The following is a 26,719-nucleotide window of genomic DNA, read 5'->3' on the forward strand; positions in this document are numbered from 1 at the left end:
ACTTTACTGTAAACTTCTTTTGTATACTGCTTGGAAAAATTCTGAGTTTTATACTTATTATAACGGGCTTCCATGGTAAAGCATCTGCCTACAATGCGGGAGACCCAGGTTCAATCCCTGGGTTGGGAAGATCCCCTGGAGAAGGAAATGGCAACCCACTAGAGTACTCTTGCCTAAACAATTCCATGGACAGAGGAGCCTGGTGAGCTAAGTACCACGGGGTCACAAAGAGTCGGACACGACTGAGTGACTTCACACTCACTCACTCAATACTTATTAAATACACCTCTAGGTCTAAAGTTCTGTTAACTATTCAAGAACAACTACTTAAATATTTGATACTGTATAAAAGCTTCTATCCCAACATGCTTTAACTAAATTTTAAATAAGACGTATCGATTTTGACTAAACAAAATCCTCTATAGCAGAGTTGAACACTTTGAACTTATTCAGAAATGTCAATAAAGGGGGCAGCACCTCTCCTACCCTACCCCGCACCGCCCGCCCCCGCCCATTGCTAAACTTCTAGCAGTAAGTCCTCAAATTCGGTCTGCATAGAGTAGAGACCTTATAATCATTCCGATGATAAAAGTGTCAAATTTCTAAAACATCTAGAAAAGAGAGCGAAATGATCATTTAATAATAGTTTGCTTCTCTGCCAAATTACGGAGTTGACCAGGTTTCCCAAACTCATTGCTGCTTAGATTCTAACCTGGGTTTCGCATCATTAATTTCAGGCAGCCAATTGGGCCGTTTGGGTGCCGTGCATCCTGGGAGCTGTAGTTTCAAGCTCGCTCCTCCCGACCACTAGCTCCACCGAGCAGTAGGAGGACGGTTGCCTGGTATTAACAGCAAGCAGGAAGTATGGCGGCGGCGTGTGCCGCCGCGGCTTTGCCTCCTGGAGAAGGTAAGGCGATCCCCACCCTTGGGTGCCAAGGTTTACTCCATAGAACTGAATTAAATAGTTGCGAGGTGGAGAGAAGAAGACTAGGTTTAATGGGTGCCGTTCTGGACCAGTTCTTTTGATGCAGAGTTGTGGGCTTCGCGGAGGCGCGCTGCCCTCTGGGAGTTGTAGTCCCTTGGGCGCTGCCTCGCTCTGCGGCGTCGCGGCGAGGTCCAAGCAAGGGACTACAAGCCCCCGAAGACCTTAGCGCTACCCGGCGCCGCGGATCCCGCGCTCTTAAGGATACCTGGTCTGCGGGTTTCTGGCTCCGGTGACCGTTCTTGGATGTCTACGTTGAGTTCTGGGTACCCAGGTGAAAACTACAGGATCTCCCCCTTTCTCTCAGTTCCTAGAACATTCAAGAAACTTATCTAACACAGTTCCCTAGATTGACGTTGGGCCCTTTCTTGGAAGTGTCCCAGTGGCCAAGATAAAATCTGAGGATTATTCAGAGCCCACAGTTCACCACCCCTTGTTATGCAGACGGTATTCTGGGATCTCGTTTGGTCGCTGCCAAGCGGAGCGCGGGCCGTGGGTGCTTCCGTGGGTGCTGTGGGAGCGGAGCTCCTTTGTTTTGGTTACAGCTCGGAAGCTCTGGGTCACAGGCAGGGCGGAGGGTCGAGGCCCTTTTCCACCACTTAGTTCTGGCTCATTATGTGAGAGAGAGGGTCGAAGAGGTGTTTCGATCCCTTTGAATTGTGTGCAGAGGCTCCGCATTTTCCTGGGTCGGTATATAGCTTTCATCAAACTCTTAAATCCAATGACCACCTGTCCTCCCAAATGCTAGAAGCCATTCGACAATGGAAAAACGTTGATATCCTTCAGGAGAGCTATCTTGCATAATTATTTCCCGCAGTTATCTTAATCTGGGTAGAAATTTGAAATTGTCAGTTTCTCTAGCCCCCCCCCCTCAGATATCTACTACTCTTAAACTCCACCTCCCCAGCCCACCGCGGCTATGAATGTACTGATAATAATAGCAGTTAACATTTATAGAGCACTTTTTATATGAGCCAGATAATGTTCTGAGTGTCTTTTTTTTTTTAAACATTATCTCATTTTCTCTGTAACAACATTATAAGGCAGGTATTATTATAAGTATTCCTATCTTAGTAGAAAAGTGAGCCTCAAAGAGATCAATAACTTGCCCAATAAACCACCGTGTTTAGTGGAGCCAGAATTTGAACATCTTTTAAGTATACCAAATCATATTATTGAATGCTGTGTGCCAGGAATGGGATTAAGTGCTGTTCATTCGGTTTCGATTTTCATCTCCATATAAATGTAATGAAGTAGGTATATTATTCCCATCTTGTAGGTAAGTCAACATAACTAATACTTTGATTTTCAAAATAGTTTGGGCACGTTATGGTATACTGGTAGTTAGATTGTAAGCAGGTTGATCTCTATCAAAAGATTAGTTACATCTAAAAAAATACTGTCATTACTTAGGCATAAAATATGGAATAATAGTTCACATTTAAATGTGAAGAATTCCAGAGTATTTAATATCACAGAAACTTGAGTTGTTGTTCTTCAGTCACTCAGTCATGTCCCTCTCTTTGTGACCCCATGGACTGCAGCGTGCCAGGCTTCCCTGTCCTTCACCATTTCCCAGAGCTTGCTCAAACTCATGTCCATTGAGTAGATGATAGCATCCAACCATCTCCTCCTCTGTCCTCCCCTTCACCTGCCTTCAGACTTTCGCAGCATCAGGGTCTTTTCCAAGAGTCAGTTCTTCTCATCAAGTGGCCAAAGTATTGGAGTTTCAGCTTCAGCATCAGTCCTTCCAATGAATATTCAGGACTGATCTCCTTTAGAATGGACTGGTTGGATCTCCTTGCAGTCCAAGGGACTCTCAAGAGTCTTCTCCAATACCACAGTTCAAAAGCATCAATTCTTTGGCACTCAGCCTTCTTTATGGTCCAACTCTCACATCCGTATGTGAATATTGAAATCTAGATATAATCTGATACTTCTAAGGGAAAGTGAATAATTTCATTCTGTAGTCACTTAAAAATCGATTGCTTTAGTTTTAAACTCTTGATATTTATTTTACTTTAGTGTTTTCTAACTCTAAATATATAAGATTTTATGAATATAATTTTATCCCTGTGCTCAGCTTTGTATTTGTGTTTTCTAACAATTTCCCTTCTCTTTTCAAGGATCAGTGGTCAATTGGTCAGGGCAAGGGCTACAGAAATTAAGCCCAAACTTACCCTGTGAAGCTGATATTCATACTTTGATTCTGGATAAAAATCAGATTATTAAATTGGAAAATCTTGAGAAATGCAAACGATTAGTACAGGTAGGTATTGCTATGTAGGGGAAATAGTTATATAAGACCAGTTTGTTATTATACAAAATAAAGCAGTAAGATAACAAATGTAACTCTGTAAACCTAGAAAGTAGTAGGTATTACCTTAAATTAAAAAGAATTAATAGCTAAAATAAATTTTAAAATAAAATAGTAAAAAAATTTAAAATTAATTTTCGCATGATTATTAAGTGATAATTTTAAAATTTCTCCTGAAAATTAACACTTTTTGTTAATTTTAAAGTCACTTTAAAGTAGACTATACAAAGAGCATTTGTTAAAACAGAAAACATTTTATGTTGGCTAAATAACATAACATTTTATGTTACCTCATGGTGGAGGTAAAGAGTTGATTCATTCGTTCATTCAACATTTATTGGACTGTTCTTATGTGTCTGACATTGTTCTAGATTTTGATGGAGACAAAGTAAGGACTCCATTATTGTGGAGTTCACATTCTCAAGTAGTTGCTGTGTTGAAAATATTTTCTTTTAGTACTTGGAGGAGGTGTGGGATTGTTCAACTTTATCTCTATTTTCTATTGCTTAGGAGTGACTGCAATAATAAATAGTTACACTGCAGAATATTTAGACAATATATGTGAAAAGTATAAACTTAGTTTATATATTTGGGAATGTTTGACCATATAAACAAATCTTTTTAACCACCCTAATGTGAAAGTAATATTTATATTTTAGCCTAAGAATAATGATATGTTTTCTTTCCTCAGTTGTCAGTGGCTAATAATAGGCTGGTGCGGATGATGGGTGTAGCCAAACTGACCCAACTCAGGGTGTTAAATTTGCCTCATAATAGCATTGGCTATGTGGAAGGCCTAAAGGAACTAGTTCATTTGGAATGGCTGAATTTGGCAGGAAATAATCTCAAGGTGAATTCTTTCTTTCTTTTTTTTTTAGTAGTGTTTTTTAACTTTACAAAAGTATTTGCTATGAAAAAGGAATTTAAGCAGTAGAGAATTAAGTAGAATAAAAAATGAAAGTATCCACTCCCATTCCCCAGAGATAATTTCAGTTACCATAAACTCAAAAAAAAAAATTTTGAAAATTCATGCAGAATTAAGCTCTTAATTCATGCAGAATTAAGCATGTTTAATGGTACAGTGGAGAATATACTGTTTTAAAAGTCAGGAGCTCTCAATTCTGGTCCTGCTTCCACCACTTAGTAACTCTATCATTTTGGGTAAGTTAATCAGTATTTCCGTATCTTTTTTTTCTTTTTCATTGTATTTTTTGTTTTCTGTGTCTTATTTTTTGATATTGTAGACAAGGGAACTGTATTAAATGAAGAGAACTGACTTATCAAGCATGTAAGGTTTGCTCTTCTAACCACCTTAACTGTTTTAAGTCATTCAGTCTCATGACAGCCTATAAAGCAGGTACAATCTTTATGTGTATTATATAGATGAAGAAACTGAAGTACAGAGAAGTTAAGTAACTTGCCTAAGCTCACATAGTCAAGAAGTTGCTGAGCCAGGATTTGAATCCAGGCAGTTTAGCTCCAATGTTAACTTGTAAACTCTATGCTATATCAACTGTCATGTGTCATCATTGTCCTTCAAGCTGTAAGTATCTGGCATGATATGATCCTCTGATTTAGAGGGATAATGAAGGTAGAAACTTGCTATATAACAATATGCCAAATTCTGTTGGCACTGCCTTGTCTTTCTCTTGCGAAGCACTGTTCCTCTGCTTCTGACAATAAGAAAGAGGGAAGAGGGTCAGCTACAAGAAAGTAGGGAAGACTTGAATTTTTTGATATTGTGTGCATGAAATACATTTCCTTTTCTTGTAATAGGCCATGGAACAAATCAACACCTGCACCTCTCTACAACATCTCGATTTATCAGACAATAACATACCCCAGATAGGTGATCTATCTAAATTGGTATCACTGAAGGTAAGTGTGTTTTCTATGTCATTTCTGAAATTTTATACTAAAATACCACGAGAAAGTGACCTAATTGATCCATATATATATATAGGTCTGCAAGAATAAATTGTGTTCATTATGATAAAAATTCTATTAAGTTCAGTTCAGTTCAGTCGCTCAGTCATGTCGGACTCTTTGCAACCCCATGAATCACAGCACGTCAGGCCTCCCTGTCCATCACCAACTCCCAGAGTTCACTCAAACTCATGTCCATCGAGTTGGTAATGCCATCCAGCCATCTCATCCTCTGTCGTCCCCTTCTCCTCCTGCCCCCAATCCCTCCCAGCATCAGAGTCTTTTCCAATGAGTCAGCTCTTGCATGAGGTGGCCAAAGTACTGGAGTTCCAGCTTTAGCATCAGTCCCTCCAAAGAACACCCAGGGCTGATCTCCTTTAGAGTGGACTGGTTGGATCTCCTTACTATACCAGAAATTAAGTATGAAACTTTTTGTTGTTAATTTCTATTACTGATTTACTTTAACTGAAACTGGTCAGTGTAGTTAAAGTTAATGCTTATTTACTGTTCAACAAACATGATGAAATTCCCTTCATGCCTAATCCGTCAACATTAGCAACTTTAGTTGTGTAGCATCACTAGTGCATAACGTGTTGGTGGGGTTAAGAATAATCATTCCTGTTTGACACTGAAGATTGCTATTTCCTTTTAGTGGTAGATATTATTAAATTATCAAAATTAACCTCACTTTAGAAAGTCTGTGGCCTATAGCACTTTTTATGGAGGGGAATGCAATAAAATAAATATGTAACAGTTGGAATCAACAGCTTCATAAAACATGAGTAGGGTTTTTCCATATTTTAACTCCGTTGGATATCATTAGCATAGATGAATTCATTAAGCCTCAGAAATAGTATTATTAGCTCAACTTTTGCCATTTTTTTAGCAGAAATCATTTTTAGCAACAATTACTTTAAACAATTTGATGTAGTCAGATACTGAGATAATTCAAATGAACTAAAGATGATTGCAAGTTTTTTTTTTTTTCTTTCTAGAGTGGAGGCATAATTACTTTATCAGAATCCTGGTGTTGAGAGTCTTCAGTTTATTTTTCATTGTTACTGTCTTAATTTGAATTTGAGTCAGGTTTATCAAGTTCATTCTACCTTCCTCAGGTTTTAAGTTACCAAGAGAATATAGTTGCAAATCGTAGTTTGTGGATTATCTCTCTCTTTTGGAAAATTTGCTTTCTACCTGATTGTTTCTCTTTTGTGTTGTTGTTGCTGCCTGATTGTTTCTCTTTTTTGTTGTTGTTGTTTGGGTGGCACGCAGGATATCTTATTTCCCTAACCAGGGATGGAACCCATACCCTCTGCAGTGGAAGCTCAGAGTCCTAACCACAGGACCACCAGGGAATTCCCTGTAGCTTTGTTTCAATGAATGTTTTCTTTCACTTTTCTCACCCTCTATTTTGATGTTTTAAAAGGAAATGAACAAGTATGTTGAAAGGTGCTCAAGTTTAAATAACTTGCAACATGCCTTTTGCTAAACTAAGCATATGTTCTTTGGCAAGTCTTTAAACTTTCTTGAGCTTAGAATATGGATGTGAAAAAAGAGTTGGACCAAATGACCACCTAGGACCCTTCTAGCATTAACAGTCTTTGATTTATGTGTGATGAGAGGTTATAGTAAAATAGATCACTTCCTTTTGTATACCTTATTTTGGTTTTATTAAAATAGACCAGTTTGTCTATTTCCATTTGTAATTCATTGCATTTTTACTTTCAAGACCCTGCTGTTACATGGAAATATCATCACCTCTCTTAGAATGGCACCTGCTTATCTACCCAGATGTCTTGCTATACTTTCTTTGGCGGAAAATGAAATCCGGGACTTAAATGAGGTAAAATTTGAGGGTATCTTATGGGATCATGGGAGCTGGAAACTCAGGAGAGATGCAGGAAAAGGTGGTGAGCTTGCTTTAGATGAGCATCTTGGAAGAAACTGCTATCAGGGTGAAACACTTGGCTCCAAAAGACTATTATTTTTCTTTCCACTTTTATTTAATGTCAGTAGGTTATTAAGGCTTAATTTCATTTGTAATGCTGCATTCTTTACTCCACTGAGAAGTGATCATTGGTGGAGGGACATCTACATTAAAGGGGTTAATAAGGCATACTCTGTACCTTTTTCTTTCTGGCTTCTATTAATGTTTTCAAAATAGGGTTCTCTTTGCTAGGAAGCAGTACTTTCTAAAGGACTTTGTGCAGCAAGAACAGATGGCCATATTGTTGGAATTTTTGGAATCAGTGGATAATATAAGAGTGTTACTTGTCACTTTTCAAAACAAGAGGGAAATTGTTGCATTCTCAAACTTCCAGAGATGTGTAATCAGCGGAAGCCCTGTGCTTGCCACTGAGTAGTCCATTTCATTCAACAAAGATGTCCTTTGTTCCAGGTCTCTTTTCTGGCATCCTTAACTGAACTGGAACAGTTGTCAATCATGAACAATCCATGTGTGATGGCAACACCTTCCATCCCAGGGTTCGACTATCGGCCATACATCGTCAGCTGGTGCCTAAGCCTCCGAGTCCTAGATGGATACATGATTTCTCAGAAGGAAAGGTGAACGTAACCCCTTTAACGTCACATTTATCATGGAAATTAACTGACAAGCTCATTTCTAGCTTACTACAAATTAAGAAGCTGAATATTGCTTGAAATATGAATTTAGAAATTAGTCATTAGTACAGTTATATAGTAGGCTTCCCTGTTGACTCAGACGGTAAAGCATCTGCCTGCAGCGTGGGAGACCTGGGTTAGTAGACTCTGTGCTGTTCATTTAGGATTTTCTATCTTTTCTAAAAAAGAATAATAAATAAGTATCAGTCTTAGAGGTTGGGGGTAGTGAGTTTAATTTCATGCCCAACATACAACAAATTGAATTCTAAAGATTCTTTTGTTATTCAGTTGTTTGGGGCTTGGAGCATTTTTGTATAGAGACCATGTTATGGGTGCTGTGTGGGATTTTAGATCAGTCCCACAAAAACTTGCATCCATCATATTGTAAAGGCAGTATTAACAACACCTTTGGACCCAACTACTCTTTATGAAAGTGACTGTGGGAAAATGCATGCAGAGTTCCAATTTGGAGCTGGTAGCAGTCATACTGACTGATCCTCACCTTCTAGCTATGAAGCAGTGGAAGTGGGAATCCCCTTTCTCTAGATCATTGATGATTTCTTCAGCTCAGAACTAGGACCCCTGCATGATGGGGTCTTCTGGAAGCTGGCACATGATCAGTGGGATCAGAACTATAGGGGAGGTAAGGATCAAGGTTGTAGACAAGAAGGGGTGGAGTTAGAGAGGATAGTGAGAATTGAGATGACTTTATCCTCATCACTGCCTCCTTCCACCTCCTCTTTTCACTGCATACATATGTGCATTCATGGGCTCAACTCACATCATGTTCTTCCTCACCGTTTTTGTCCTTCTGTTGCAGAGACTGATGGTCACTTGGGGTGGCAGGGGGGAGGTTTCCAGTGGAAGGAGGAGTGGTAGATACCGACAGGGTTTTCCTTGTTTTTCTCCCTTCTGTTTTCATCTCGTGAACAGGGTGGGGGCAGTGAGGAATGGCAGCCAGGAGCTACACAGTGGTGGTGCTGGGGAAGGCTGACGTATGTCAGCTCTAGTTTGCCTGCAGACAAATGTGGCTTTTCTTTTTTCCTGCAGTGAGTGCTGCTTTGTACTCAAACACCTTGTTGGTGTTTCAAACTTGGTTAATTCTAAAGCTGGAATATGGATTTACTTGGATTTTCTTTTAAGAGAAAGACATTACCAGATTTTTCTAGGGGAGTAGGACTGATAACATTTTCACATGTGGAAGGTATCATGGTGAGATGGGCCGAGAGAGGAGGACTGGTAACATTTTCATATGTGGGAAGTACCATGGTGAGATGGGCCGAGATAAGGGTTTGGCATAAAAAGTGACCTGGGAGGAGAAATGAGACCTGGTCAGGAGAGACAAGAGAAAGCTTCACATCTTTCCCTACCACCCATTAGCTGTGTGGCCTGGGCAAGTTCCTTAACTTCTTTGATCTTTAGTTTTCTCATCTGTAAAATCTGGTACCTAACTTTGAAGTATGCTCTGAGGATTAAAGATTGAGGATTAAGAATAATGGGTATAGCATACTGATCATGTGGTAGGGGCTTAATAAATAATAATTGGCATTATTACTTAGGAATGTGTGTGTGTTCAGTCGCTCAGTCATGTCCAGCTGTAGCTGGACTGTAGCCTGTCAGGCTCCTCTGTCCATGGGATTTTCCAGGTAGTAATACTGGAGTGGATTCCTATTTCCTCCTCCAAGTGATGTTCCTAACCCAGGGATCGAACCCACATCTCTTGCATTGCAGGTGGATGCTTTGCTACTGAGCCATTGGGGAAGCCCATTACTTAGGGATAAGGACTAGGAATTGAAGAGGTTTTTGTTTGTTTGTTTTTGGCTGCACCACTCAACTTATGGAATCTTAGTTTCCCAACTAGGGATTGAACCTGGACCCTCAGCAGTGAGAGCTTGGAGTCCTAACCACTGAAATGCCAGGCAATGCCTCACAAGCTATGTCTCTATACTGTGGAAATGGTTTTAATCAAAGTGACTTAAAGGTGAATTTGCATCTTTTTAAAAAACTTTCTCCCTAAAGTTTTGCAAATATCTAATTTCAGAGACTTCAGGAGGTTGGGAAGAGTAGACTTTTTTTGAGGGGGTAGCTTCTGTCTCTGATTCTCTCTCTGTGGGGTTCAGTTCAGTTCAGTCACTTAGTAGTGTCCAACTCTTTGTGACCCCATGGACTGCAGCACGCCAGGCTTCCCTGTCTATCACCAACTCCCGGAGCTTATTCAAACTCATGTCCATTGGGTCAGTGATACCATCCAACCATCTCATCCTCTGCCATACCTTCTGCCTGCTTTCAGTCTTTCTCAGCATCAGGATCTTTTCACATAAGTCAGTTCTTCCCATCAGGTGGCCAAAGTATTGGAGCTTCACCTTCAGCATCTGTCCTTCCAATAAATATTCAGAACTGATTTTCTTTAGGATTGACTGGTTTGTTCTCCTTGCTGTCCAAGAGACTCTCAAGAGTCTTCTCCAACACCAGAATTCAAAAGCATCAATTCTTTGGCACTCAGCTTTCTTGATACTCTCTCATACTTATACTTTTATACTTATACTCATCCAGCCCAGCGTTTATCATGATGTACTCTGCATATAAGTTAAATAAGCAGGGTGACAATATACAGCCTTGACATACTCCTTTCCCTATTTGGAACCAGTGTGTTGTTCCATGTCCAGTTCTAACTGTTGCTTCCTGACCTGCATACAGATTTCTCAGGAGGCAGGTCAGGTGGTCTGGTATTCCCGTCTCTTTAAGAATTTTCCAGTTTGTTGTGATAGCATATAATTTAGAAATAGTTTAAATAGTTTAAACTCTCACATCCATACATGACTACTGGAAAAGCCATAGCCTTGACTAGATGGACCTTTATTGGCAAAGTAATGTATCTTTTTAATATGCTGTCTAGGTTGGTCATAACTTTTCTTCCAAGGAGCAAACGTCTTTTAATTTCATGGCTGCAGTCACCATCTGCAGTGATTTTGGAACCCCAAAAAATAAAGCCTCTCACTGTTTCCATTGCTTCCCCATCTATTTCCCATGAAGTGATGGGACCAGATGCCATGATCTTAGTTTTCTGAATATTGAGTTTTAAGCCAACTTTTTCACTCTCCTCTTTCACTTTCATCAAGAGGCTCTTTAGTTCCTCTTCACTTTCTGCCGTGAAGTTGGTGTCATCTGCCTATCTGAGGTTATTGATATTTCTCCCGGCAATCTTGATTCCAGCTTGTGCTTCATCCAGCCCAGCGTTTCTCATGATGTACTCTGCATATAAGTTAAATAAATAGGGTGACAATATACAACCTTGACGTACTCCTTTTCCTATTTGGAACCAGTCTGTTGTTCCATGTCCAGTTCTAACTGTTGCTTCCTGACCTGCATATAGATTTCTCAGGAGGCATGTCAGGTGGTCTGGTATTCCCGTCTCTTTAAGAATTTTCCAGTTTGTTGTGATAGCATATAATTTAGAAATAGTTTAAATGTAATACTTTAGAATATCTATATAATCAACCATTGAAAAGAAGACTAAATGTAACCAGCATTGCGGAGTTCCTTGTCCCACTCATCATAACTCCCCTCCCCACTATAGTGACTTTTTGATAATTTAGAAAGATTTTTTTTTTTCCTTGTTGTTATGGAGCTCCCACCAGAGTAGCAAAAATTAGAAGTATGAGCAATATGTTTAGTTTTGATGGCTATGTAGAGCACTCTCATTAACTGTTCTAGGAGTATAAATCATGCAGTCACTTTGAAAAACTAACAGTATTAATGAATTTAAACATATAAATACCCTATGACTCAACAGTTTGACTCTGCTATATACCCTAGAGAAACAGGAGCTTATGTATGCCAGAAAAAATGCGTAAGCATGTTCATAGCAGCCTTATTCATAATCACTCCAAACATAATCACTCCAGCCTTATTCATAATCACTCCAATTTGGGAGGTATGTGGGACGTTTGGGAAATGTCAGTCTGTAAAGAAATAACTACAATACTGTTATCACATCTCAAAAAATTTAACAAGAATTCCTTAATAACACCAAATATTAAGTGCTTACGTTTAGTCCTCATAAATGCTGTTTTTAAATAGAATTTTGGAAACTGGTTCCAAATAAGGCCATACATTGTAATTGCCTGATGTATTTAAAATATATCTTTCTTGCTCACTTTTTCAGTATCTTAAAAGTTTACTGTTTATTGCATGCTGCATGGGTTGGCTGTGCTGATTTGGTCATTCTCACTTGGGATCTTGTGATGTGATCACAGTCAGGGCTGGAGTCATTTGAAAGGTCAGCTTGGCTAGAGGTCCAAGATGATGCTTTCAGATCTCCTATGGGCCCCCTGTCTCTTCGCTTTGCTTTCTCTTCTCTTTTTGGTTATTGAAGAAATCAGATTATTTGTCCTACAGAGTTTCCTACTGTGTTTATTTTGCCAATTGCTGCATCCCCATGTGCTTTGACATATTCTCCCCTTTTGTGTTTTCTGTAAATGGGTAGTTGGAGGTGGAGGTTTGATCAGATTTTTGTGGGTCAAGGACAGCTTTTTGGGTCCTGTTGAGAAGCACATGGTATCTGGTTGTCTCTTATGAGAGGCTATTAATGATCAATGCCTAAATCATTAATTCATTGAGTTGCAAAATGGTGAAATTTTAATTCTATAATTCATTTTTAAATAAGCTGGAATACTTCTGTGAAGTAACTATTTGGTTACTCATTGGTATAGTTTGTATAGGAAAGATGGAATTAATAATATTTAATTCTCCCCCTTTATCAGGTTTTAAAAATAATGAGATGGTAGCTCACTAGCATCCTTCAACTGTGACCAGTTGGCTTTAAAAAAACTATCATTATGAGCTAATGGATTTAAACACAATTTATGTATTTAGGTAGTTCAGTTTGACAGTGAATGGAGAGAATACTTATTGCTTTTTTGAAGGTAATTTAAAAAAATTTTTAACCATTTAGTACAAATCATTGGAAGTGCTGCTAAGCAAAAAAAAAAAAAAAAAAAAAAAACGTTTAAACCATTACAAGAGTAAGGAGAGTAAAGCAGAGGATAATTTTTCTTTTTAACTTAAATGTTACTCATGAAAAACATCTAGTGATGCTGGAAGGGCAAATTAAGAAGGAAAATCATTATTGCTTGAAAATGTATCTCGTCTACCCCAGTGCCAGCCTTTCTTTCTGTCCCCCAATTCCAGTTTAAAAGCTGAATGGCTGTATAGTCAAGGCAAGGGGAGAGCGTATCGGCCTGGCCAGCACATCCAGCTTGTCCAGTATCTGGCTACAGTCTGTCCTCTCACTTCTACGCTGGGCCTTCAAACTGCAGAGGATGCCAAGCTAGAGAAGATTCTGAGCAAGCAGAGGTGAGCGCATTTATCTGTAGCGGCTGATGAGACTTTCCTGCAGAGTTAGTAGGATTGGAGAGAGTGCTGCAGCCATGTTTCTGGATCCCTGGGGCCCTGGTCACCGCAGCAGTCTTGCAGAGGAGCCAAACCATGCAGTGCAGTCTGGTTTCCTCCCCAGCAGCTGCATTGCTTGCTAGTCATTTCCTGAGTGGGGAGAGCCTCGCAGCCTGGCAGCCTGGGATTTAAAATAACTTCATTTGTTCTTTTAATGTGGGTGTTTTACATGGGCTTTAAAATACTAACCTTATAGAGACTTCCCTGGTGGTCCAGTGGTTAAGTATCCGCCTGGCAATGCAGGAGACACAGGTTTGATTCCTGGGCTGGGAAGATGGCACATGCTGTGGAGCAGCTAATCCTGTGCACCACAGCTACTGAGCCCAAGCTCTGCAACAAGAGAGGCCACTTGGAGTGAGAAGCCTGTGCACCAGAACGAAGAGTAGCTCCTGCTCACCACAACTAGAGAAAGCCCATGCACAGCAACAAAGACCCAACACAGCCAAAAATAAATAATAAATAAAAAACTTTTAGAAAAAACTTAAAAAAAAATACTAATGTTATATAGCTAGAAGCATTTTTAGTAGTCACTTCTTTCATCAGAGATCCTGTCTTTGAAGGTTTGTGTGTATGTGTATATTTATGATGGTGTCTGACTATGTGATTTAAAAATAAATTTCTTAACATTTTCTACCCATTAGACTTTGTAATTCAAAGTCATTAAATGTTTGTACTTTGAAAATTTGTAAACTTCTCCCTTCTTGACATTGTTACCTGTCGAATTGTTGAAGGAAGCAGAGAAGCTTTCTTTTTTTGATTTGTGTTGAATCACATGAGGTATTCTGATTTTAGATTTCACCAGAGGCAGTTAATGAACCAGAGCCACAATGAAGAGTCGTCTCCTGTTGAATCAAGGGCATCCCTTGTGCCAGAGCATTCCAGCCCCATTCAAGATGGCCAGGTAGTCCCAGAAAGCGGTAAGAAGTTAACTGATCTCCAGTCCCTTTTTGTTTGATCTATTTGGTATCATAAAACAGGAAATAGTACATATTTTCAGAATGTTTTATTTGTTAGCTCAAGTGAACATTTGGATCTTTGATTGTGTGTGTGTGTGTATATATATATATATATGTATATTACACAAATGGCAGCTTCCCTTTTCTCTTAGTGATAAAGAATCCACCTGCCAATGCAGGAGATGTGGGTTCAACCCCTGTGTCAGGAAGATCCCCTAAAGAAGGAAATGGCAACCCACTCCAGTATTCTTCCCTGGAAAATTTCATGGACAGAGGAGCCTGGCAGGCTATACAGTCCATGGGGTCATGTTGCAAAAGAGTCAAACACGACTTAGTGGCTAAACAACAGCAATATACACAGACATATATAACTGTTAATTTTTAGTCTTAATTTTTGAAAACATTCAGAGGACTGCAACCTTTTGACTTGACCTAGTACTTTGATTATTTTTATGATTATTGCAAGAATTAAGTTTCTTAAAAATATTTGGTTTGATATTTTAAGGCATTTTGGAGGAAATTACTGAAATGATTTCATTGCCTTTTACTATATTTGAGGGATTAGATTTCATTAAAGGGATACAACTGAAAAAAAAAATTCCTCCTTAAATATTTACTGTTTCCAGTGATACTCTGTTGATTCTTTTAGAACCCGTCATCCAAGTCAATTCTTGGGTTGGGATAAGCAGTCATGATGACCAATCACATGCTGTTAAGAATAACTTTCCAACCCCTGTACACACTGCAAGATATTCTCGAAATGACCTGCATCTGGAAGACATCCAGACCGATGAGGACAAGTTAAATTGCAGTCTCCTCTCTTCAGAGTCTACTTTTATGCCAGTTGCGTCAGGACTGTCTCCAGTATCACCTACAGTGGAGCTGAGGCTGCAAGGCATTAACTTAAGCCTAGAAGATGATGCTGCTGCAGATGAATCTGTCAAAGGGCCTGAAAACCAGGACTTATCAAACAAGGAAGAGGAAAAGGCTTTGGGGGCTGCAAATGAGAATTCTGTTCAGATGACAAAAAGTGCAGTTGGTACAGAGATAAATGAGAAAGATGGACTGTTACCTTGTCCTGAGCCAACAGTCACCAGTGCTGGCTTGAAGGATCACACCCACAGTCTTACGTCTTTTCCTGAGTCAGTTGGACGCAATGTCTTCCATACGCAGCCAGACAGTGAAGAAGCCAGGTCTCAAACAGCTTTAGAGAAAGTTCCCTGCAGGCTGTTAACCCAGAAATCTGTTCCTTTGGGACAAGATAAAGTTGCCCTCCAGAAACTGAATGAAGCAGCCACCAAGCTTCAGGCCTGTTGGCGGGGCTTTTATGCCAGGAACTACAACCCACAAGCTAGAGATGTGCGCTATGAAATCCGTCTTCGCAGGATGCAAGAACACATTGTCTGCCTAACTGGGGAAATAAGGAGGTGGGTGAGAAGTCCGTTTTAAGGCTTTTACTGTGAAGATGCTGTTTTGTTGGTTTGGGGGTGTCAGATTCTTAACTTTCATTCAGAACACTGACTCAAACGCTTGTGGCTGGGACACTTTGCATACCATGTTGCCACTCTAGGTTTATCTCTGACACCGTACTGAAAGCAGCTTGAGAGCAAGGACTGCGATATGTGCCTCCGTATCTAGTGCTGAAATTGGAATATAGATGCAGCATAGCAGTAAATGTTGAATGAAATGCATGCCTTATGGACATCTATGTACCTAAACACAGAAGATAAGAAAATGTAGAAAAGCTGAATGAGCATAAAAATGAGAAGATGAGGAAGTCTACATAGAACCCAGTAGATGACATAAGAATTAAGGAAAATAGTAGGGACTTAGAAGGGGTTAAAATTTGGGGGCTATGGTGGAAGTTATGTGTTCATTCTATGGCTCACAGTTTTCATGACTGTCACCCAGGGAAATTAGGATTTCATAGATTTATTCTGAGTATCAGTACTGCACCTGGCAGTATTTACTGAGATTATCAAGTGGGAGAGGAGGAAGAGTAAGAGAGACTGAGAAGGGACAGCCAGAGTGGGAGGAGTACTGGGAGAGAGTGTGTCCCAGCTCCAGCAGGGCCATGTTTCAAGAGAGAAGAGAGGAGCTGTAATGGGACCGAGAATTGTATACTCGATTCAGCAACTGGTGGTGACTGTGTCTTGAGGGTCCCCAAAACTATCCCCAGGTTTGATTTGCAAAAAGGACTCTTGACTCAAAAAAGCTATTCCTTATGATCATGTTTATTATGGTTTATTAGAGTGAAAGGATATAGATACAGTCAGCAAAGGAGAAGACACACAGGGCAAAGTTCAGGAGAGACCAAGTACAGGCTTCTAGTTGTCTTCTTCCAGTGCACTTTTACAGGTGGGGCTCAATTCTTGAAGCAACAATGAGTGAAAACACATGAAGTATTGCCAACCAGGGAGCTTGCTCAAGCCTTGGCATCTGGGGTTTTTATTGGCAGACAGTCACCTAGGTCAGTCCATATGACTGACCTTAACTACTCAGACCTCAGCTCCCACCCAAGGTCAAACCGATAACATTGTAGCCCAGGGCCTCAGGTGAACCAAACTGGTATTCACCATAAAGCACATTGTTAGCATAAACCAAGGTCTCAGAGGTACAAAGGTGCTCTAATCGGGCAGGATATTCCAAAGGCTTAGATGTTATCTCTCAGAAGCTGGTCAAGGCCAGTCCTGTCTTTCGGATGTTCCAGTTTGAACATTTCAGTCCTGCTAAATTAACCCTTTCCTGCCCAGTGAGCTTCCTAAGAGTAGCTTCAGGGGGTAGTGGGATGAAGTCAGTTTGGAAAGGACTGAATAGTGAAAGAGAGGTGAAGAGTGAGCACAACCAGCTTTGGACGAGTGTTGCTGTGAGGAGGAGAAGGGAGCAGGTGGTTGCCAGAGGAGAATCTGGAATTAAGAAGCTTCTTTTTTAAAGATGGGAGATATAGAGGAGGTTTATGTGTTGGTGGAAATGATTCAATAAGGAAGGAAAAACTGATGGTGCAGAGCAATGAAAGAAGTGCAGGGCGGAAGTTCTTGAGAAGGTGAGAGAAGAGGTTCGGTGCACAAGCGGAGGGAGTGAGGTAGGAGCAGGGGCAGGTAAGGTGGTAGGTATTGATGGTAGGGGATGCGGAAGTCCTGTCTGATGGGTGCTTCTCTTTTTCCAGTAATATACAAAATGTGGTCAGCACTTGGAAATGAGGGGGTGAGGATGTGAGATGAGAGGCTGAAGGAGAGAGGTGTGAAGTATGGAGTATTTATCTTAAAAGTGAACTTACAAAGGGAATGGAGAATTCTTGGAAAGTATGAGGAAAAACTTAAAAGTGCGAAACAACAAGTCAAACTGTGATTTTTATCAGCAACTCTCAGCTGTTGTATTCTGATTTTGGACCCGGTTCAGCCAGGAGTGGGTTTTTTCCCAGGTGAATATGGTAGGGGAGAGAGGGAAGGAAGATCAAGGGAGCTGAAGACATTTTGAAGGGAGATGATTATAGTGATAGATCTTGGAATTTAAATGAGGTAAAAGGAAAGACAGGAGAAAGACATCATTTGTATGGTGGTCATAGATGAGGATTGGATGTCCAGGTTGTTGCAGATTGGGGCAAGAACAAGTGAACTGAGAGGTTTGTGTTGGTGCTTGAAATCGTTGTTTTAAATGGTATAGTCAAAATACTTGAGTCTGGAGTGGGGACTGACATGACTTAGCAACTACACTGCCACCACTACCAGAGTGGGACTGAAGATGATTGTTAGAGCATCCATGTGAGTGTCAAGGGCTCCAGAAATGACCAGGGGAACAGGACAGAGAAGAATACTAGTGCTGAGGCTTCAGTGAATGGGGGCCAATAGTGGGAGCTCAGAACTTGAAAAAGAGTTGGAGGAAGTTTAGCAAGATGGCTGGAGTTCTTGCAGGAGGAAAGTTAAGAATCATTTGTAAACAGCAGTGGGAAGCAGTGTTCTGACCCTGATGTATAAGTGAAAAAAATAGCTGCTACTTGAGAGGGCTACAGTGCCCTTGGACGTGCGTCTGATTTGGTCAAGGAAAAGTTCAGCGAAGAAGCTGAGTGTATATATGGGGGTTTGCTGATTATAATTCAGGAGTCCCCCATGGTGCAGTAAGAAGGCTTGAGGGGCTGGAGAAAGTAGGTCAGAGTTTCAGAACAAAATGGGGTGACAGTTTGAGAGATTGGACAGCTAAGGGAATCCTAGGTTTGTGATAAGTTTTAAGTATGGAGGGGAGACAGTGAGCCCACAGTGAAACTTTAATGAATGAGGGGAAGTTATGCACAGGGAAGTCTGTTGATGATAGCAAGGAGCATGTCAGGACCTGGAGCAAACAGGGATGTGAAATTTGATGGGATTAATCCTGCTGGTCTCTTCAAAGAGAAGACCAGTTCTCTTCTTCTCTTTGAAGCTATGATCCTGATCCTTTCTGCTGCTCTTGCTCCTTCTGTGTGTTTGGCTGCAAAATTGAGGCCAGATAAAAAAGAGCCATTTAATATTTTATTTTTCAGTACTGGCAATACTTTGTAGAATCAGTATAATCTGAATTTCAGTCACATCTAATTTGGCTTCTATGTTGAGTCATAGTTTAAAACTAAAGTTTCACTTAGATATTCTAAAAATGGAAAGCACCTATTAGATTATTAATCTCTTTCCAATGTATATGTTTATTTGTCATAATAAGAAGTACAATTCAAAGCACCCTTTCTTGTGTCAGTAATGGACTTTGAATTATTGTAGATTAAAAAAAGAAAGAGATGAAGAGCGGATTCAAAAATTTGTTCAAGAAGAGGCTGTCAGATTCCTTTGGAACCAGGTAAGCCCCTTCCTGCTGACTTACCTACTGTGTAAATGAAGAAAAATTCTAGATTTACTGAGATAATCATTGAATAGTTACAGGTAAGGTAGCACCCTTCCTCAAGGTTAAGGATGTGGTTTGTGTTCACTGCCAGTAACTCTGAACTAGGACAGTGAATTTTGTTACATTTTATTCTGAACAAAAATATTTTCATAATTTTGACCAGAAAGATAAAGAACTATAGCACTGACCGAAGAAGGATATTGGACAAACTGTCCAATAGATATAAAAGGACCAATTTAAGTTTCAAGTAGCTGTTTTGTTTTATCTTTTAAGACTATTTGAATGAAAGATGACTGAAACTGTGTGTGATGGCTACAATATGTGTGTCCTAAAAAGTCCACATGACTTCCAGGTAGAGAGTTTGAATCCTGAAATAGCATGCTATGGGGACAGTTCAGACATCAGTTTTTCTACTATTGTATCCCCACAAATAGTTCTCGGTGATTATTCCTTGGAAGTATTTTTAGAAAAGAATTGGTTATAATAGGATTTTATCTATACTGTTATTTTTGAAAATACATAGTAAAAGGTCTGGAAAGATAAATATCAAAACTACTATCAAGGATTATCTTGAAGGATGGTCTAAGGAAACTAAAAAAATCTCTATATTGCTTTCCTGTTGCAGATGTTACAGTCAAATTCTGAGGTTCTAAGTATACTTTAAAAATGTAAAGGTCCGGGAATCCCCTGGCAGTCCAGTGGTTAGAACTGCACCCTTCCCCTGCAGGCCGCGTGTGTTTGATCCCTAGTCAGGGAACTAAGATCCCACAAGCTGTGTGGCGCGGCCAAAAGAAAGAAAAAGAAGTAAAGGTCATACTATCAAGAACTCCAGAAATTTTTAGGTATTTTAGAGTTGTGTATACTTCATTGTTAGGTTTTTTCCCCTCTCTTTTTAAAATAATTAATTTTTGGTTGCGCTGGGTCTTCACTGCTGCAAGAGGGCTTTCTGTGGTTACAGGAAATGGGGGCTGCTCTTCACTGTGGTGCTCAGGCTTCTCGTTGAGGCGGCTTCTCTTGCAGAGCACAGGCTCTAGGCACACCAGTTTCAGTAGTTGTGGCACATGGCCTCTGCGGTGTGTAGAATCTTCCCAGACCAAGGATTGAACCTGTGTTGCCTGCATGGGCCGGGGGATTCTTATCCACTGTACCACCAGGGGAAATCCTACATTGTTAGTTTTTAAAAACTCTTATCTGAAATGGGTATCTAGCATGAGACTTCCATTTTAGAGAATCTACTCATATTAATAGGTTCTATTGTGTCTTGTTAAATAGACTTCAGTGTATTGAGAACCTTATTGACCCCTTAGTGAGCTGTATGTGCGTTATTGTGCTTCTGATTATCTTTATAGTAGAAGCAAATGAATTGCTTTGGCCCATCCCTGCTTTCCTGCTTTCCAACAACGTGAACCACTTTTGCCAACCAGGTCTAAGCTGGGGGTGCTGTGGAAAGGATCAGGGGAGTTAGGACATCTCTAACTCCAGTTTTGCCATCCGCCATTTACCGACTTCCTGAGTGTAGGGGAAAAAAAACCTCAAAGGACAGTTGTAAAATGGGCATGATTTATATTTTGTAGTGAAACTATATCCTTTGGTTTGCAGGTAAGGTCTCTACAAGCTTGGCAACAGACTGTGGACCAGCATCTAAGTTCCTGCCATATTGATGTTCCCCCTATATCAAGTACTCTGGTGCCATCTAAACCTCCATTATTCACCCAAAGTCAGCAGCCATCTTCTGATCAAAATTCTGATTGGTTCATTGCTCCTGATGAAGCTCCTCAAGAGAAATCCTTACCAGAATTTCCAGACTCTGGTTTTCATTCCTCCTTAACCGAACAAGTTCACAGTTTACAGGATTCTTTGGATTTTGAAAAAAGTTCCACAGAAGGTAGTGAAAGTTCCACAATGGGGAATTCCATTGACACTGTCAAGTATGGCAAAGAGTCAGACGTAGGGGATGTTAGTGAAGAACATGGTGAATGGGGTAAGGAAGGCTCAAACAATGAGCAGGATAATAGTCTGCTTGAACAGTATCTAACTTCAGTTCAGCAGCTAGATGATGCTGATGAGAGGAGACACTTTGATGAAGGGATGGGAGATAGTAAGCTTCACCTACCTCGTTCCCCTGAAAGGTTAGACGTCTTATCTGATAGCGCTTCTATAGATGTTGCTCAAGGTGTATCTCCTGCTTTGCAATATGAAGTCAGCCAGACACCAGAGAATTGTGAATTAAATGCAGAAGTACAAGGGCAGCAGTCAGAACGTGATTCTACATTTCAGGTATTGCATGTTGGTATTATTGTTTAGCATGTCTGGTTGCTTGAAAAGCAGAAGTCTATTTAATTTAAGAATATTTTCAGTTGGCTTTTTTTGGGGAGAAGAAGAATATTTCTCCCAATTTTGTTACTATTTTTTTTCCCCCATAATCTAGGTACTGAGCTAAATCTTCCTTTTTGTTTTGTTAGTTTTTTATTCAGCTATAATGTATCAAACAATATTTATATTGAAAGCCACATGCACTTTATTAACAACTAAATTGCATCAACAGTATTCCTATGTTTTGATGTATTCATTTCCTTTCAGAAATAAACTAGAATACCTTAAAGGAGATAGGGATTTTACCTTAAAGATACAAATAAGAGAATTTTGATTCTTCTGTATGTGAGAAAGTTAATTATATAGTGAGGAATGCAATTTGCTACAGTAAATATAAATGACAGATAGGAGGATTGTGAACTATTGAAATTTGCCAGCTTCTTTGGAGTAAGAATGTGTGTTTTTAAGCCTTTTTCCTCCCTATGAATCCACAAAAGACGTCTTGTAAGCATAAGAAGAAAAGGTAAGATGATAGGATTTTTCAGTGGGGATAATTAAATTGTTTCATGGAAAACTTGAATGTTATGTATCAATTTCAACATATGAAGCAAAGTTTTCTGTCCAGAATTAAAGTGAAGCTTGTTTAAAGGGCAACACAAGAATATTTCTGTTAGGTATAGACTCCATTCACTTGAGATAATAACCCAGCAAACATTTATTATCTTTTCATTTAGTGATTTTTCACCCCATAGATAAGTATTCCCTGGTGGCTCAGTTGGTAAAGAATCCATCTGCAATGTGGGAGACCAAGGTTCTATCCCTGGGTTGGGATGATCCCCTGGAGGAGGGCATGGCAACCCACTCCAGTATTCTTGCATGGAGAATCCCCATGGACAGAGGAACCTGGCAGGCCACAGTCCATGAGGTCACAGAGTCAGACACGAGTGAGTGACTAAGCCCATGCACAGATAAGCATTTATGTACCAATATATTGCCAGAAATTAATGTACACTTTCTTTGTTCCTGCTTTATATTTGCTTATATATTTCCACAGAGGCCCATGGTCATTTACTTCACTCTTGACCTCATAGAAAAGAACATCTAAAATAATACCAGAGGTAGAATAGGAATGACATTTTTTATAAGGACTATTTTCCATCTAAATCTGAAAAAGTGCCACATTTGGAAGACAACTTAATGGTGGTAAAGAAAAAATAAACCTCATTTATTTCTTTACTCATTAAAAAGAGTATATATCTGTAACTCCAGGAAGAAATGATAATATTGTATTCGAATGTTAATAAATGCATTCGCAAACCAAGGATAATTTTTGGAAGCTTGAGATTCTAATCTTTGAGAATGTTCTAATATCATTGAACACACATATCTGACTTCCCCCCAGTCTGTGTGTAATGATTTAAAACTATGGCAATAATTAAGTCTTCTCTAAATTTAGGTGCTAAATATGTATTCATTAGTCACTAGGTCCCCTTCTTTGAAGTTACATAAAATAAAAGCTGATCCTTCCAAGAATAAAGTCAGGGATCACATGTTATACTATGTTGAGAATTAGAAACATTTCTTCACTGTGGGTAAGATGTACTTTTCTTGGTTTTTAAATATATAGCACTCAGGTTGAGAAGACTTGGATTTCATTCTCAGAAATCCAGAATCTCTTGCAAAGGAAAGATTTTCTGTCTCTTATAAACAAACAGCAGTCTTACATTCAAAAGATTTTCCCTAGTGAAGCATGTGTAACATTGATGTGTGTTAAATAAAAATAGAATTTTTAACTTTTTGAATAATGCTGAGTATCTTTCCTGAATGATTTTGAATTTCTTAAATCTACCCTATTTTTCTATTTTATAGTTAAGTGCCTCATTTGCTGCCCGTAGTTCGACAAAGGAAAACCAACTTGCACTGCACTAGTACCAAAGTGCTGCTTCATGGTGCATTAATTACTTGTTAATTTCTCATAAAAGCTCCTGAAATGTTGTGGTTCAGTATTACCTAGTAGGTTTCTTCCGATGTCTGCTCCCTGTTCTTTTTTTTGAGAAAGGGCAAAACACAACTGAATTCATTTGAGTATTAGCATTTACAAGCAACATTTCCTTTTTTTACCTTTGCCTTGATTTTCTATCCCATAAATGGTATTCAGCATACTTTTAATTTGAAATTGGCAGAATATGATAATGACTAATATCCTACTCTTCATTCTATTTAACTTTACTAGTGTTTTGAAGTGCAAGAATATTAAGTAGCCCCCAACCTTGACTGTACAGATTATCTTGAATGTAAATAGGATGAAAATAATGTATATTAGAATGCAGGAAAACTGTGGCATAGATAATATATTTTAATAGGTTTACAGTGTAATTTAAAATTATTTAACCAAGATATTTGGTTTTAACTCTGTGGGCTCTTCATTGGTCTGGCTGACGAGGGAATGGGCCTCGTATGGTTTGGGAAGTTGAGCTTTACCACAGTATTTGTGTTTTTCTAATAGATGTTTAGTTCAGCTGTGGTATTTTAATTCAACTCTCTTGATTTATGGCCAATTCAGCATATCAATTAGATATTTCTTCAGAAGCACAGAATCATACCATGTGAGAATTTTAAGGACCTTAGAGATTGTCTATTCTAATCTCTTTGTTTTAAAGATAAAACTAAAGCACAGAGAACTTAGGTGACTTTTCTGAGGTTATAGCTAGTTTATTGGAGAAGGCAATGACACCCCAGTACTCTTGCCTGGAAACTCCCATGGACAGAGAAGCCTGGTAGGCTGCCGTCTGTGGGGTCGCACAGAGTCGGACACGACTGAAGCGACTTAGCAGCAGCAGCTAGTTTATAGGAAAAGAAACTGTGGAAACTTAAAAGTTACTTTATTCCAGAATTTTATTATACACATTCTATTATTCTTTACTTTTAGTAAGTCAGTAGAAAGTCTGTACTTATTTTTCATTTTCTTTGAAAGCGGAAAACTACTTCTAAAAGAGCTAGAGTTCTGCCACTCAAGGCAGAGTTGCTTGTAGAAAACAACTGATTTGTTCAGAACCCTGAGTGAATTTTCTCCAAGAAATGTGATTTGATTAAAATGGGTTTTAAAGAGTAATACAGTAGAAACTAACATTTAGAAAGAATAATTACATCTTGGAGTCTATTTCATTGATGACAAGAAGTATAACAGATTGCTGAGATATATAAAATTTTCTAGTGAAAAGCTAGTTTGATTATATTTCATCTTCAAGTTCCTCAGAACAACAGATGTTAAAGTTTAACTCTCCTGATAATGCAGAAAGCTTCAATCATGACAGTTGATACATAAATACTGTAGTTTGGTTTTATAAATTCAATTACAAAAGGCCTTATAATATGCATGTTTTTAGGAAAATATTTAACCACACAGTTGTTAGTATATATGGAGAATACTTTATTCTTCAATATAAGGGTGCCATTCTTGAGAGTGGATTTGTCCTTTGTTTTGGATTATTTTAAATATATAAACACCATAATAGTGTATTTTCCTGTTAATCCTTAAGATAGGTCTAGCTCTACTTTTAATAAGTATTTTCAGAAACAACATGGACTTAAGATGTACTGTCTCCCTTTAGTTAGATAGTTTTTTTGGCACCAATTCTTAGACTTGGATTTATAACAATAATATAAAATATAAAAAAATTTTTTTCTCTGAAGAATTAAGACATAATAAAAAGGGAAAATATAAAAATGAGTCTGGTCAGTTTCCCACTTGCAAGTGAAAAGTAAAAGACTTGTTTATTTATTTTGCCACATATTTATTGTAATATTTTAACTTTTAAATATATGACCTCCTTATTTATGAAATAAAACAAAAATGGTCTGTAAAGGACATTCTAAGCATTTTTAGTGATATTGTTTTCATTGATCAAACCTATTGTGCCATATTAAATTTAAAAGTCAAGTAAACTGAGTAGTCCTCATAGCCCCAAAAGAAACAGATAATTCATTGTCTTTTAAAAATGAGGTGCTTTTTATTTGTGAATGAGTAGAAATCATACTATAATTTAATTTCTTAATTGATTTTAGTGGATCACAGGAATCAGTCTGTAGAGGCTTTGTTCATTTTCTGATTAAGTTTCTTTGAGTGTTTTGTAACCATTTTACTGTTAATAATACGAGTTTAAAAATAATTTGACTTTTTACTATTTTTAGGTTTCTCTTTTATTGTAGAAATAGTAAATGATTTAAAGTGGTTGTGGATTGTTTTAAGAAGGTTTAATTTATATTGTACTTAATTTGTATTTGAGTCTCTAATTCTAAATAAAAATTTGTATATGTGTTTGAGTGATTCATTTGTTTTTTATAATGAATAGTTGTGTGGTTGTAAGAAGAGGACGACTCGAGATTTTTTTCTTTTGGGCATGTCCAGAAGAAAGGCCATTTGAAGACACAGCAAAAGGGCAGCCATCTGCAAGCCAGAAAGAGAGGTTTCATCAAACACCAAACCTGCTGGCATCCTGATCTTGGACTTCTAGCCTCCAGAAATATGAGAAAACAAATTTAAGTCACTCAAACAGTGGAATTTTGTTTAAGTCACTCTATCAGTGGAATTTTCTTATGGCATCTTAAGCACAATAATATAGTTGGTTAATTAAGAATTGATTTGAGCAAGAAATAGTAAAAAATGATATATATTCCTTAACATTAAAAAAGTTCTTTATTGAAATATAATCGATATAAAATGAACTGCATATATTTAAAGAAACAATTTGATGCACTTTGACATATGCCCATAAAACCATCACAACAGTCAAGAAAATGAACATACTCATCACCCCTGAAAAATTCCTCATATTCTTCATAACTCATCCTTCTGCTTTGGTTTCTTTTACTCAGCATAATTATCTAGAGATTCACCTGATAGTTCATTCCTTTTTATTGCTGAGTTGTAGTCCATTGTATGTATTTGCTATGATTTATTTTTGAGTTCTTCCAACCTTAAAAGTTTTCCTCCAGCTTTATTGAGAAATAGTTGACAGAACATTGTGTGAGTTTAAGGTATACAACATTTTCACAATAAGGTTAGTTAACATATCCATAACTTCACAGTTATAATTGTGTGTGTGTGTATATGTGTTGAGAACTTTTGAGATTTATTCTCTTGGACTTTACTGGTGGTGCATTGGTTAAGAATCTGCCTGCCAATGCAGGGGACATGGGTGTGATCCTTGGTCCAGGAAGATTGCACATGCTGCAGGGCAAGTAAACTGGTGTGCCACAACTACTGAGCCCATGCCCCCTGGAGCCTAT

At 38.6% G+C, this 26,719-nt stretch overlaps 1 protein-coding gene across 1 annotated transcript; it reads left to right on the forward strand.

The window, feature by feature from the left end:
- The first annotated feature begins 778 nt into the window (after window positions 1–778).
- CEP97 (centrosomal protein 97) lies at window positions 779–25,757 on the forward strand. The gene is made up of 11 exons (XM_005890065.2): window positions 779–907; window positions 3,109–3,251; window positions 3,991–4,149; window positions 5,076–5,177; window positions 6,955–7,068; window positions 7,624–7,790; window positions 13,038–13,202; window positions 14,091–14,215; window positions 14,904–15,681; window positions 18,997–19,072; window positions 20,717–25,757. The coding sequence occupies exons 1-11, from the start codon at window positions 865–867 to the stop codon at window positions 21,419–21,421; spliced, it is 2,577 nt and encodes an 858-aa protein (XP_005890127.1). The 5' UTR covers window positions 779–864; the 3' UTR covers window positions 21,422–25,757.
- Window positions 25,758–26,719: the final 962 nt, after the last annotated feature.

Source organism: Bos mutus, chromosome 1, assembly GCF_027580195.1.
Source record: "Bos mutus isolate GX-2022 chromosome 1, NWIPB_WYAK_1.1, whole genome shotgun sequence".
Lineage (NCBI taxonomy): Eukaryota > Metazoa > Chordata > Mammalia > Artiodactyla > Bovidae > Bos > Bos mutus.